Source organism: Pteropus alecto, unplaced genomic scaffold (assembly GCF_000325575.1).
Source record: "Pteropus alecto unplaced genomic scaffold, ASM32557v1 scaffold21, whole genome shotgun sequence".
NCBI lineage: Eukaryota > Metazoa > Chordata > Mammalia > Chiroptera > Pteropodidae > Pteropus > Pteropus alecto.
In genome coordinates this window covers 22,185,689-22,199,661 of record NW_006436282.1, presented here as the reverse complement: position 1 = coordinate 22,199,661, position 13,973 = coordinate 22,185,689, and the positions used below count along the sequence as shown (strand labels likewise).

Here is a 13,973-nt window from a genome sequence, read left to right as displayed (position 1 = left end):
CGAGCATCCGAGGGGCCACGCCCCTCTCAGAGCCCCGCCCCTTCAGGTGAGGGTTCCCGGGGCCGGCGAGCCCTGGCTAGGGCCAGGTGCTGGGGTGGGCAACGCGGGGTCGACAGGGCCACGGGTTCTCATGGGGGTAAACAGCCTCAGAACTTTCCGTGCTGAGGAAAAGTCTCCACCGCAAGTTGCCCTCCCCCTCATCTGGCTCTGGCTGGAAACAGTAATTACACCTCCTGCTGTGGCACCACCACCCACCCCGGCCCCCTCCCAGGCCGGCTGGGCAGGGCAGGGTGCAGAGGATTCTGGCGTTCCTTTCCCCAGCTCACTCCCAACTCTGGAGGAGGCAGGAGTGGTCCCCACCCCTAGAGGAAGTGGTGGCACGGGGAACTTCCCGCTCTGCGATCGGGGAAACTGAGACCTAGGGAACCAGGGAAGGGGGGCATTTAGGGCTGAGGTCAGGCCGCTGACACAGTAAGTAAAGGTGTCCCCCAGGTGGTCAAGCCCAGAATCAGCAGGGCTGAGAGAAGACGCCCATAAAAGGAAGGTTCACCCTCTGCCTGAGCCCCCTGAGGGGCTGGAATCACAGGCTCAGGGATGGCCAGGAATCCAGTCCCCTCCAGGAGGCTGTCACTGACCTGAACCCTGAGCCCTCACCACCCTCCAGAGCCCCAACCTCTTGCCGTGACCCCCAGTCTGGCCATTACCCACCACCCCTAGTCCATGACCTCCCACTGCCCCCTAGCCTGCACCTGAATGCCCTTTCCTAGCCAGGTCTCCACAGTCAGACTCATATGACACCTCCTCCCAGAAGCCTTCCGGACCCTCCCCCCCCCTTAAGGTCAGAAGTTCCCTGGCCACCCTGCCATCTCTTATCACACCTGCCTCCTGCCTCCTATCACAGGCAGCTGTGCCTGAGGCTTATCTTGCCCAGACTGTGGGCTTCCCCCAGGCACAGAACCTGCGGGCTCAGCAAGCACACGGCCTGCAGCCGGCCCCATCCTGTGTGCAGGGAGCTTCAGTGAGAGAGCCTGGGAGGGAAACAGGCAAAAGAGCTGGGAATAGCCAGGACTCCCGCACTCGTGAGCCAGCGTCTTCCACATCCTGGAGCCCAGCCACACCCTACCACGTCCCTGTTTCACAGATGGAAACTAAGGCGTACGGGCGAGATAACCGGCCGGAAGTCACACAGGGACTTGGTGGCTGAGCCCCTGCCCCTGAGCTTCTCACCCTTGGCCAGAATTGGGGTTTGGCTCTTAGAATCCGCGGTCAGCCTGTAGGCTGGACAGAGGCCCGTGGTCTCTCTAGGCCATATCCAGAGCCCTGACTCAGTGAGGAGAAAGTTCTCCCCACCAGGTCCCCAGAGGACACCCCTTGACTCACCCCAACCACTTCCTGCCACTTCTTCCCCTATTTCCCTCGGAAATCTCCATGCCGATGGCTGGCTCCACCCGGGCCTGGGTCAGGGTGGGGCCCAGGGCTCAAGGGGTTTGGGAGTCTCCCCAGGGCCTAGAGAAAAAAGTGTGCCACCTGCTGGGTGGACTGGTCTCTGTCCCTCTTGAGGCATTGAGGCCACACCCCAGGTCCCGGCGGAATCCCGGTCTAGAATCTGACAGGAGCCCTTGGCGGGCGGGGGACACTACTGTGTTCCCAGGCCCAGGACTTGTGCTTCTGGACCCTCAACTTCCATCATGTGGACAGGGCAGTGCCTGGCCCCCACCACAATGCTCAGGGCACTTATTATGATCAGCATGGCCCCACTGGGAAGGGTGATGAGCTCGAGCCCACAAAGCGAGCTTGCTGGAAGCACAAGCGTGGCCCAATAGCCACCAAGACACCTATGTCCCCTCATGGAGCCTCAGGGCCCTCAGCTCCAAGGAAACGCAGCAAGTTGGCAGCAGACAGGACTTGAAGTCAGTGTGCCCGACCCCAGCCCAGGGCTGGCCCCGAACTAGCTTCCCCTGGCTGAAGCCTGCCCAGCCCAGGCATTGGGGTGACTCTGGAAAATGGAGGCCAGCGAGAGGAAGAGACACCGGGGCAGGGCAGGGCCAGATCAGGATGGCACAGAAGGCGGTGTCCTCCCAGCATCTGCCCGGGATGCCCGTGTCGGAGAGGGCAAAGCCTGCCAGCAGAGGCCTGTTCCCTGTCAACCAGTCCCTGCAGAGGAAGGGTCAAGAGGGGCCCAGAAAGCCTAGGGAGACGTAGCCCCACCCCCCAACCCCTGACTGTACCCAGAAGGTACCCTGAGATCAGCTGGCTCTGTCCCCACCAGAGAGACTGAGGCTTGGAGGGAAGTGGCCAGCGGGAGTTCTCTGTCCTTTACACCCACCATGGCCAAGTCTTCCCCGACTAAAGTCTAAATTCCAACCTACAGGGTTAATCTTCAATGTTGGGCTGAGCGGTGGTTGGCTCTACAGAGGCCTGGGTGAGGTGTCACTGTGACACAGAAAGTGCTAATCCCCGGGTGGCAGGGCCATGTCCACTGGCCTCTGCACCGGACCTTAACAAGCCTTCCCCAGCTGCAGCACTGGGATCTGAACTTTGGCTGAGAAACCAGAAGACAGTCGCTGTAATCACTTACTGTCCCCACACCCGCCTGCCCTGTCCAGGGCCCTGCCAGCCTCCTTTCTACAGCAGTATCCCTCCTCTGTGCTCCTTCCCACCCCTGGGAGAGGACCCCCTCATGTGCTCTGAGACATCCTTTAAGCTTTACTCAGCCTCTCAGGCCAAATTTCCCCCCGCTGTGGCCCAAGCCAGGTCTGAGTATGCACTTGGCTCAGGGTCTGGAAAAGCCCAGGTCTGCGACAGAGACAACTGCAGCCAACGGCCAATTAGCTGTGCTAAGCGGCCCAGGAGGAATTCTTTTCAGCAGCTGCCACCCAGTCGCCAACATCTGCTTATCGTTAGTGCCCCTAACCCAGGCCCCATGTCAGCCAGGAGCAGTAGGCACACGTAGAGATGCACTCACCGCCACCCAGCTACCCAGCAGCATTGACATGCCCACAGACACGCTTACAGACACAGACAGCCATGGGGGCACGCCGGTTACACGAGCTCGAGACCCACGCGGCATCCACGTGTACTCACTCTTTCACAAACACACACACAAACGCACGTGTCACACCTCTCAGTGCCCAGTGACAGGGAGTGGAGCCCATGCAGGAGGCAAGATGTCCTCACCCTGGCCCACACTGTCATCCAGGAAAACCACCTGCAAACAGCCCAGAAAATGTTTTCTGCCCCAAATCTGTGTCTGATTCCTGGGGCCAGAAGAGTGACAGTGGCTTCTTCCTTGAAGGCAGTTTGCTTGGGGACCTGTGTGAATGTGGGGCTGTCTGGAGGTCTGTGGGGCCCCCCACAGGAGGCCTCCCCACACACTTGCAGACCTGGCTGCAGGCATGCCGGACATCTGTTTGGGGGGGCTGGGAACAGAGGGGTAGTTTCCCCAGGGTCCAGGCTGCAGGAGGAGGGAGCTGGCTGCACAGGCAGGGCTGAGGGGTGAGGAGCTGCTGGCCCAAGCGTTAGCTGCCTCCGGAGCTTATTGCTCACAATAGGTGCCCGCAGGGGACATTGGTAAGTCTGCTAGTCCCTAGGTCTCAGCTTCCTACAGTGCCTGGCAGGAAACAGGCTCTGGGCTGCACGCGGACCGAGTTCCAGCCCTGACTCCGCGTGACCTCCAGCAACCTCTTGTGCTCTCTGGTCCTCAGCGTCCCCATCTGCACAATGGGTGGAGGATGAGATGGGTGTCGTCTCATCAGCATTCTGGAGCCCCCCGGGCCGGGGGGGCCACCCTACTCACCTCATTGCGGCCGAGAGAGTTGTTGCTCAGGGAGGAGGTGATGCCTGAGAGGATGGCGGTGGCGACGATGGCCCCCACGCACTGGGCGATGATGTACATGACGGCCCGGAGGATGCTGATCTGGCAGCTGAGCAGCAGCCCCAGCGTGACGGCCGGGTTGAGGTGGGCACCGCTGATGTGGCCCACGCTCTGGGCCAGCGTGGCGATGCTCAGCCCGAAAGCCAGTGACACCTTCACGTTGTCCTGAGTCGCACCCGACGTCTGGTTGTTCTTCAAGGGGTAGTTGAAGCCCAAGGCAGAACCAATGCTGATGAAGACGAAGAGGGTCATGGCCAGGAACTCGGCCACCACCGCCCTCCAGAAGAGCTTCTTCTTGAACTCGCTGGCCATGTTGGCAGGGGGCTTGGCTTGAGTCCGCCGCCTGGTGCTTGACTCCCTCTGAGAGCTGAGCCACAGCCTGGGCTGGGCCTATTTATAGGGCCCCTGGGGGAGGAGAGGAGGGGGAGCACAAAGGGAGGAAGGCCTCTCCTTGCTCCTGGCCCGCCCCACACCACACGGGCCTCCTCTCGGAGATGGATGCAGACACAGCTCTGCTGTCGGCCTGCCAACTTTTTTTCCCTTCCTCCTCTCCCCCCTCCCTCCCTCCCTCCCTCCGCCCTCGGCCCTGCCCAGCCCGAAGAGGCAGGCAGGAGGCAGCCACTGCTCTAATAGGCTTTGGGAAATTCCTTCAAGTTGGCCCCACTCAGGGGGCCAGAGAAATTCAGGTGTCTCCGCCCTGTGTGCACAGCTCAGGGGGTACCTGAGAGCAGAGCCAGGTGCTCCGGATGGGACGCGGTGGGTGGGCTGGGCTCAGCGGGTGGACACTGCCCTCCCCGGGCCAGGTGACATGACCCTGCCGGCCTGACATCCCCATCCCACCCCAGAGTGGCATAAGTCTGGAGTCCACGAGTCCAGGGGTTTGAGGGGCGGTCTAGGTCTCCTGCACCTTAGCCCAGGCCTGGCTACTGGATGTCACTTCAGGGATGTCCCAGAGCCCCCAGCCACAGCAGCCAGGCCTCAGCTGATGGAGACACGAAGGCATCAGAAGGGACAGAGCGGAGACCACCCTCCACTCTGTGGCCAAGAGCGTTCCTGGGCGGGGAGAGGGCGACCTGTCGGGAAGCCCCACGCTGAGAGGCCTCGTGCTTCTGGAGCACTTTGAACTGAGGATTCGGGGGCAGAAGAGGAGAGCCGCCTAGGACTTGCTTCTAAAAGGTAGTCAAGCTGGCAGAACCCCTGGGGAGACAAAAGGCATGACAGCCCAACCTGGGGGCTGGCAGGGAAGGAGGGAGGACGGACGGGATGGAATCCTCACAAGAATGGAAGCGAAAGAGACAGGGCCCCGGGCAGAGACGGAGCCAGGCCGGGCTGAGAGAGGAGACGGGGCTGGACCCAGAGGGAAAGGTGGGTGAGGAACGGGGAGGTGGGGAGAGGGACCAGACGAGCCACCCCACAACCCCACCAAGCAGAGGGGAAGGAGCGCTGCAGACGCCACGGTTCAGCCTGTGCCCTGTGCATCTCCAAACAGGAACCCAGCGGCAGCCCGAGAACTGAACGAGAAGCTGGACCCCTGGGCGAGGAGGCTGGTGGGGACGGGCCGGTCCACTGGCCTGCGCCTGGAAGGAGGAGGCGGGTGGGGCCCTGAGGGTGAGGCCGGCCCAGGAGGTTGGGGCTCCGCCTGGCTCTTCCACCCACTTCCTGCCTGGCCCATCGCAGCCCTACTGCACTGGAGTGCTGGCTTCTCCCCATTTTACAGGTGGGGAACTGAGGCCCCATGATGAGAAGAACTTCTCTGAGTTCTGCATGTACCAGGGGCAGGTCCTGTGCCTCCTGTCCAGGGGCCATCTGCAGAAATGAGACCAGGCGCCTCCTCGGCCGCCCTTCTGCCCAGCGGCAGCGCACTCCAGGGCCGCCCTGGCCCCAGCGATGAGCTGCCCAGCGGCCAGCCTGGTGTTTGCTGAGAGAAGGAGGCCCGCTGGGGCGGAGGCGGGGGCAGCTGTGTCCACCCAAGTGCACCTAAGTGCCTGTAAGTACAAGGCAGAGGGGACGTGAGGGAGGAGTCGGCGTGGCGGCCGGCAGGGCCTGCCTGCTCGGAGGGCCTGGTCAGCTGGAGATAATCAGTGCCTTATTAACCGTCCGAGAGAGGGAGCCAGCCCCACTGGGCCACTTCCCAGAAGGCCTCCACCTCCTTCAGTCCCCGCGGCCCAGGCTCCCGGAACCCCAGCTGCTAGTCCCAAGGCCCCGTCCACCGGCCTGGGAGTCTCTCATGCCCAGGCTTCGGAGGATGGCCCTGTGTCCCCTCAGACCACCTCTCGTCAATGTCCTCAAAGACACCCACACACCGCCCTCCCCAGCTTCCAGGTCTGGACAGTGCCGCACGTGTGCCTGGCCTCTGCTCGGTGCAGGGACGAGTTCCGACACTGGCAGGTATCAGGTCCCAGCAAGGAGGGCTTGAAGGTGGCAGGGGGGACGGCTGGCACCGGGCTCACAGGGGCCACTGGACTCGGCACTGCAGAGACAGGAGCAGGAGCCGGCGAGGGCCTGTGCGTGCCCTGAGTTTTACAACAGTTTCTGTGGGCCCGGTCAGGATCTGTGCACCTAAGGACACATGATGTGCCACCCTGCAGGAAGGTGAGAGTCACCTGAGACCTCCTAATTTATCCAACAAATATTTCCTTAGTGCATGTCATGCGCCCTACTCCGTCCCAGGCACTGGGACACAGCTGCAAACCAGACACTGTGTGGGCACTGTGGATCACAGCGTGTGACTGTGGAAGGCACATGTGTGTGAGTGTGTGCTTGGCAGAGACTCACGTCCTTCTGGAGCAGGGCAGGAGATGGGGAGCCCAGGGGTCACAAGGTAGGCAAAGCATCCACCAATCCCAGGAGGACACACGAAGATCCTCGAGGCAACACCCTTTTATCCGCTGCATCTCCCACCCACTTCCCCGTGCCAGCATGTCCTCTGCCTTAAGTGCCACCATTATAGCTCCGTTCCTTTGGACAAAGGCGTTGACATCTCCAGGAAGTGCCATCAGAACGCCCGCCTCGTTCACCCGCCTCTGTGGCCGTGACCTGACTATTTCAGTGAAATAGGGAAGAGAGAAGGGTCTCCTGCTGGAGCCCCAAACCCCTCCACCTCCTGCTCTCTGGTCTGACATGAATCTGAGCCTGCCGGGGAGGGAGGAAAGGAGGCAGCATGAAGCTGAGAGCCCGTCTTTACCTCAATCTGGGCGTCCCTGAGGCTGTGATTTGCCAAGGAATGGCAGAGCTGGGATGAGAACCAGGAACCCTAGTTCCCAGAGCCTGGTCCTCCGCCTGCCTGTCAGGAAGGGCCCCTGACGGACCTGGTCACCAGGCGGAAGCCCCAGCTCTGCGGGCTCAGGAACAAGTACAAAGGCTGGGTTTCCAAGCCCCAGAGGTGCTAGAAGGGGCGAGGGGTGGGAGTGAGGGGACCACACCCAGCTTTCCTGAATAATCAGGGGGCGGGGGAGTGAAGTGTAGAAGCTAAGAGTGAAGTGTAGGGCACACAGAGAAAGTGGGAGTTTTTGGGCCCTGAGGGGGGTGCCTCCACCACGGATCCACCTCCAGCGTGGCCCGATTCGACAGGCTCCACGTCCCTCCCATGGGCAGTGACACAGGCCCAGCCTCCGGAGCCCACAGGCCTAAGCCAGGCTAAATAAGGGGGGACCGCCCCATACCCCAGCTCCGAAGCCCTGGGTGGGGCTTGAGGCCGTGCAGGCCAGGGCGCTGGCTGGCCCTGCTGGAGCAACAGTCTCGGCAAATTGCTTTTCCAGATGTGCCCGGCAAGATCCACATTCCAGTAAGAGCTAACTGTTCCCAGGACAATCTGGGCTCCATCCCCACCAGGATCCAGGGGCAGAAGCTCAGGCTTTGTCCAGAGGTGGGTGCACAGAGCCTCAGATGCTCTCTAAGGATCTGGACCTCAGGCTGTATGGGGGAGAAGACACCCATGGGTGTGGCCGAGGCTGTCACTCTCTTAGCCGAAGCTTCTGCGGTGTGCAGGGCAGAGGGCCTAAGAGGAATAGACCCTCCCTCCTGGGCCGGGCCGGGATTTCCCACCGCGGGCTGGACTGTGGGACACAATGACTTCATTCCCTCCGGGAGGCCCACTGGAAAGATGGAGTGTCGGGTGGGAGGGACTCAGACGGCAGGCCGGGCATGATCATTTGGGCACCAGCAGCTCTCCAGCAGCTCCGATGAACTTTCCAGCATCACTCAGGCTTTCCTCAGTATAGGCAGAGAGCACTGACAGACGGTGGGAAGGACAAAGTCCCATCCCCGAAGGTCCTGGGGAGGGGCAGTAAGAGTCAGGAAACACCCTCTGCCACCTACCACCCGGCTCTGCCCCTCAACAGGGCGCTCACAGCCATCCCTTCCGTGACGTTGATCTAGGACCCGCCAGCTCTGGCTCTTGGCCATTCCAATGGGGTCTGCGTCCCCCCTCCCCAATAGGAGGCATGGGCCACAGCAGGGACTTGGCACTAATGTGGACCCAGCCTTCCCATGAGGCATGGCCATCCCCTCCCAGGGGAACAGAGGAGGGACCCAGGCCCAGAGCACAGAGATCAAGATGGAGACAGGACGTCCCTGCCGACTCCTCAGCCCTGTCCTCAAGGCCCTTCACTCACCACTCTGCAAGGCACTGGCCACCGCCCCTTCCCAACTCCAGCCCAGGCGCTGGTCCCTGTGCCACCAGGCTCACTGTCCCTGGACATGTCCTCCTCTTTCTCACCTGCGCCAGCCTCCCCGACCCCTCCCCCATGACAGCACACACACTTATGGGTGCGACCTCTCGCCAGCCAGGCGATCCCCTCACAGCCCCATGGGGTGAGGCTGGGCCTGAAGGCAGGGCCTGGGTCTCCTTCCCTGTCCACTGCGCCCCCAGCAGAGCTGCGCCCAGGGCGGGGTGTGGTGGGGAATGATGACCCGGGAAGCTTCTGCTCTCTGACCACCACACTGCCCCCGAGAGACCGGGCACCCACCCCTCAAAGCCTGTGAATTCCTCCCTGACTGACAGACGACTCCTGGCCATTTAGGCGTCACATGATCCCCCTTAAATCAAAACCGGATTTAATGGGCCACCAGTGATTCACCAGAGGAGGAACAATTTAGTCATTTTCTAAGCTGCTGCCTCCCGTTCACTTCTTACACTGCCCTGAGCAATATCAAGGCTTATGGGGCGGGTGGAGGGGGAATAATGTCAAACCTATTTCTGGAAAGCGGGATTTTCTATTCTGATGTTTTACCAACTCTCCGTCAATCACCCGCACTCGATGCCATGGAAGAGGAGCCAGAGAGATGGGACAGGGAACAGTCACCCCTGGCCTGGCTAGGGTCTCTGAGCGTTTGACACAGCGTGTCCAGAGATGGGAGGAGATTCGTAAGTCAGCTGGGCTCCCAGGCCTGAACGAGGGCGCCATGGGACACAGGGCTGCCCCATCCCACCCAGCCCCGCCTGGGCGGAAGGAGGTCGTGGTTCCCCGGCCCCACCCTCCGGGAGGGGAGGCTGCTGGGCCGGCAGGCGGCATCCCTCGCTTCCATAAAAAGCTGGTGGTGGCATTTGTGCAGGACTGCCAGCCACACCCTTGGGGATGGGGGAGAGGATGGGCAGGACAGGGGGCTCTGCCGGGAGCCGGGCCTCTGTGCTGCGGGTCCCTGGACGGGAAGTCATCATCGCGTGTGCCAGCTGATTTCGGAGCATTTCCTCACACTGGGCACACAGACGTGTGCATGCGCACGCACACACACACGCACACACACACACACCCCATTTCCCCTTTCCTACGCCACCATGGCTTCCTGCTCTCCTCTCCAAGCCCCCTGCCCACTCCCGCCCTGGGCCCTAACAAATCTTTCTTTGTCTTGTTAGATCGTAAAGCATCAACTCTGGGAGAAGGGGGGCAGATAACATCGGGGAAACTGAGGGTCAGAGACGTGAGGTGACATGCCCAGGGCCTTTTGGTAGGTCAGGGTGGAGCCAGGACTGAAGTCCAGATCTGGTCCCTGCCCAGAATGAGTCCGCCAGCCACACCCAGTCTCTTCCTCCTCTATTCCTTGATGACAGGGGGCCACTTCCTCCTCGGACTCCAGCAAGGGCTCAGAAAAGTGCCCCCTGTGACCAGGAGCCCAGAGGCCCGGGCAGCCTTCTGCGCCCCCAGACCCCCAGGCTGCGGCACCTCGAGCCTCCCAGCAGGGCCTGACTGGTGAGGAGGCTCGTCAACCCCGGCAACACCGCAGTCCCCGAAGTCCCCGGCCCCGCGGCTCTTGGCGAGGTTTCCCACTCTCCTCCGCCCCGTCCCGCCCTACCCCTTGCCTATGGCCGGTGTCCCCAGAGCGAGTGTCCAGGTGTTCGCAGCTAGTCCTGCAGGTAGAGACTGGGTTCCCTCTTCCCCTCTCCGGACGCCCCGTGCCATCCGGCCACCCGGCCCCACTGCCCCCCTGTGGGTCTCGCCGCCTCTGCCGTCCAGCTGCGTCTTTCTTGGCTCCGTCTCTTGAGAACTCCACGGCTGCAGAACCTTGCCCTGGCCGTCCCTTGGTCCCGTCGCCCTGCAGCGTGGCCGGGCTGCTCAGATGCCCTCAGGCACCAGAGATCCGGGGCGATCCCTGTCTCACTGCGTTAACGACTGTTCTCACAGCTCAGCATGAGGATTAACGCATTCATGTTTATACCAACACAGTTGTAAAGTTTAGTTTATAATTGTGTGTGTCTGTGTGTGTGTGTGTGCGTGTGTGTGTGTGTAGGAAGAGGCCTATAAAAGCAAAAGAGCCCAGGTCCCATGAAAGTTATGACGTGACCCTGGCCACTGCCACAGCCACCTCCACCACCACAGCCAGGGCAGGGCCGGAGATGGACACGCTGCAGCTGTTCTCAGACTGACCCGTTAACAAGGAGTTTTCCTGGGCTGAGCTGTATCCCCAGTGCTCTCCTCCCCTGGCCCGCCCTTGCCAGGTCACCCCCTCCTCCTTCCCTGACCGTGCATAGGCTTGCATGAACACATGTGCACACGCACATACAGCACATGCTTGTGCACATAAGCACCTGCATGTGGACTATGCACATATGATATATATGCAACACACATACTGTAGTTGCCTGCATAATACACTGTTGCACACATGTACATGTGTACACACACATGCAAACACATGTGTGTGGCCAATCACATACACATGCCAAAGCGTGCACACCCTCACATGTACACATGCATGCCCCAAAACAGAACAGAGACGCACATCGTGGCCTTGAGCCCTGCTCTTCCTAAACCCTCTCCCGTGTGTGCTGTGGCCTCTGCTGTCTGTACCCTGAGCCCTGGGGCCTCTGCACAGTCTCTCTGGCACCTCTGAGGGCTCACAGTTGTTGCTGCCTGTGCAGCGCATAATCCAGGGGTCTCTCTGTCCCATCTCTTTACCACAGAGCTGAATTTAAGTGACGGAAGGGAGGAGCCTTGGGCGAGAGTGACGCCGCAGTGGGCATTTCTATAACCGCTGGCTTCGCGGTTCCTCCTGGGGAAGACTCTATTTGCTACATGTGTCCTAATCTCATTTCATCGCCAGACAGGATCCCTCCCCCTGGCCCCCCCACCTGGTGGAGCTGAGCACTGGGACTGGCCCAGCTCCCTGCTCACAATTAGGTGAGGGCAGGCTCAGGGCACAGGTGAACGGAACCAGCCATCTGCCAGCCCAGCAGCCGGTGTCAGGAGGGGTGTGCTGGGCACCCAGAGCGGGGACAGGCAGGGCCAGCGTCGGACCACTTCCTGTCACTCTGACTTGCTGGGGTGTCGTGATGCTGTGCTCTGGGGCCGGCGGAAGTGTGTCTAGGAGGGGGAAGGGTGGGCAGGGCCTGCCCTTGTCACCATCCCCTGGAGACCCCGCCCTCTGTGGTTCGGTCTGGGGATTCTATTCATGCGAAGCCAACATTCCTGGAGCCCACAGGGCCAGCAAGATCGTCTCACACAGGCGATCGCTGTCTTGCCTAATGAGAAAACGATGACATGGCCCCCTGCCCTGGGCCCCTGCGCCCAGCCAGGCCCTTGCTCCTCAGCCCCCCAGCACCGGCAGCCTCCCCCCAACACACACACACACACACCCACCTCCTGCTCTGTGCTATTGTTCCACAGGTGTGCCCGCTGGACTCCAACTCTCAGGTCCCCGTGCCACCCCTTCCAGGGCCATCCATCACCAGGGCTGGACGCCTTTGAACTCCCAGGGTAGCAGAGCTGTAGGGCAGAAGGACCTTCGGGTCACAGGCCCTAGCGCACGAAGGTAAACCGAGGCCATGGACTAAATGGCTTCCTCAAAGTGGCACATAGTGAACCAGTCTCAGCTCCTCCCCCTTCTCCAGGGAGGTGGCCAGCGAGGCACACTGAGGACCAGGAGGGACTCGCCGCGTGACTGTGTCGGGATTCTCTCACCCCTGCACATCCCCGCTCTGGGCCAGCGTCACTGGGACCTCTGAAAAGCCAGGGCCGGAGCGGCTGGGCTGCAGCGTCTGGAACTGACATTGATCTTATGTAGTGTGGCAGCAACCCGGGGGACGGCTGAGAGGCATCCCCCTGAGGCCTCCACATTTGAGAGCCAGAAGCCCTGCAAATGGCCCTTTTCAGAGCCAGCTGGGAAAGAGGGATCTGCCAGGCCTGGATCGGCTGCCTGCCGGCCTCTCCTGCTCGTCCCCACCCCGCCAGTCTGAGAGCGAGTTGGCAGAAAAGGAGACCCAGGACCTGGGTTCCCAGGCTGTTTGGGGGTCGCAGGCAAATACAAGGCAGTCAAAGATCCCAGACAAGGTTGTGAGCCGTGGGAGAGGTAGTGATCAGCGAAGGTGGAGAAGTCATCGAAGCCTTCCTGGAGGAGGCAAGATTTTGGATCATAGAATCTCAGGATCTGAAAGGATCACAAAGGCCGCCTTTGAAAATTGCACATCATCAAGCCCAGGGAGCTCCTCAGCATCATCCCGCCGAAGGGCTACGATGCCCCGTGCGGGTACCTCTCCCAGTGGAGACCTCCTCTCTTCTCATCGTGGGACAGCTCAGATGGTTAGGGGCTGCTCTTTATACGGCACTTCGCAGCAGTGCCGCCACCTTTCCCACCACTGGCCTTCAGGGCCACAGACCTTGGTCCATGAGGAAGCAGACATCCGGCTCATGGAGGGTCCCCTGCCCTGGGGCACATGTCTGCCAACCGCCTCGCCCCTACAGATGACAACGGAAGAGGGCTCCCGTGCCACGCCCCTCAGCGACCAGCCCTGCTAGAGAGCAGACCTGAGAGCCAAAATCAAAGCCAGGGCTAGTTGGAAGGGGTAGGGTCAGGCTTAGGCAGGGCTGCCGCAGAGGTAAGTTCCTTAGGTAGAGAAATTAGGGTAGGGGAAGGGAGAATCACCACAGCTCTTATTTCATGTACTTTTTACATCTAGAGGATTCCATCTGTGCTTCTGACTTTAATGTGAACATCAGTCCCCTGGGGATCTTGTTAAAATGCAGATTCTAAGCCAGTAGGTGTGGGTGGGGCCTAACAGTCTGCATTTCTACCAAGCTCCCTGGCTGCTGGTCTCAGGACTTTCAGTCGCAAGGAGCTGAATTACGAAAAAACAAACAAACCAAAAAAACCCACCCAATCACGGTGTAGTTAAAATGAAAACGCAGAGAGTAAGGAAGCTTCTCATGATAGCGGAGATTGCGACTGAGCCGCACTCTTCATCTGAGCTTCCTGGAAGCCTTGGCAAGAAGAGAAAGAAGTGTTTACCAACACGTACTCCACGATAACAGAGACCAGCTGCCTGTCATTGGGAGAAAGAAAGTCTGTCTCCTGATTCTGGCTGCCCAGGGAATTGATGAAGCAGATCTTCCTGTCAGGAGATGTGAGAAGCAGCTGTGTTTTAGGGGTACTGCACGCCTTTCTACAAGAAAGACTGAGCCCGAGCACCTCGGTGGGGTGCATCCCTGATGGAGAGTCACCGTTTAGAGAACACAGTGCCCCTGGTGCCCAGCCTGGGCCAGCACCATGGCGATGCCCATAAGGAGACCATTCTTTCACCACTTACTGGCCCAGACGCCCGCTGGCTCAAGCGTCCCTGACAACAGAGGGTAGCCTGGAGCTCTGACATTCCACCATGGAGCCTGGG

The 13,973-nt window shown here is 60.7% G+C and overlaps 1 protein-coding gene across 2 annotated transcripts in view; it reads right to left on the bottom strand.

Moving 5' to 3' along the window:
- The window catches only part of AQP1 (aquaporin 1 (Colton blood group)), a 12,185-nt gene extending 7,769 nt beyond the window's left edge, over positions 1-4,416 (bottom strand). The window contains exon 1 of one of the 2 annotated variants that reach the window (XM_006912042.3): positions 3,797-4,416. In XM_006912042.3, coding sequence (XP_006912104.1) covers positions 3,797-4,186 — 390 coding nt within the window. In that variant the 5' untranslated portion in view covers positions 4,187-4,416. The remainder of the gene's footprint in view (positions 1-3,796) is intronic. The other variant, XM_015589539.2, reaches the window with a different exon arrangement.
- Between the last annotated feature and the right edge of the window lie 9,557 nt (positions 4,417-13,973).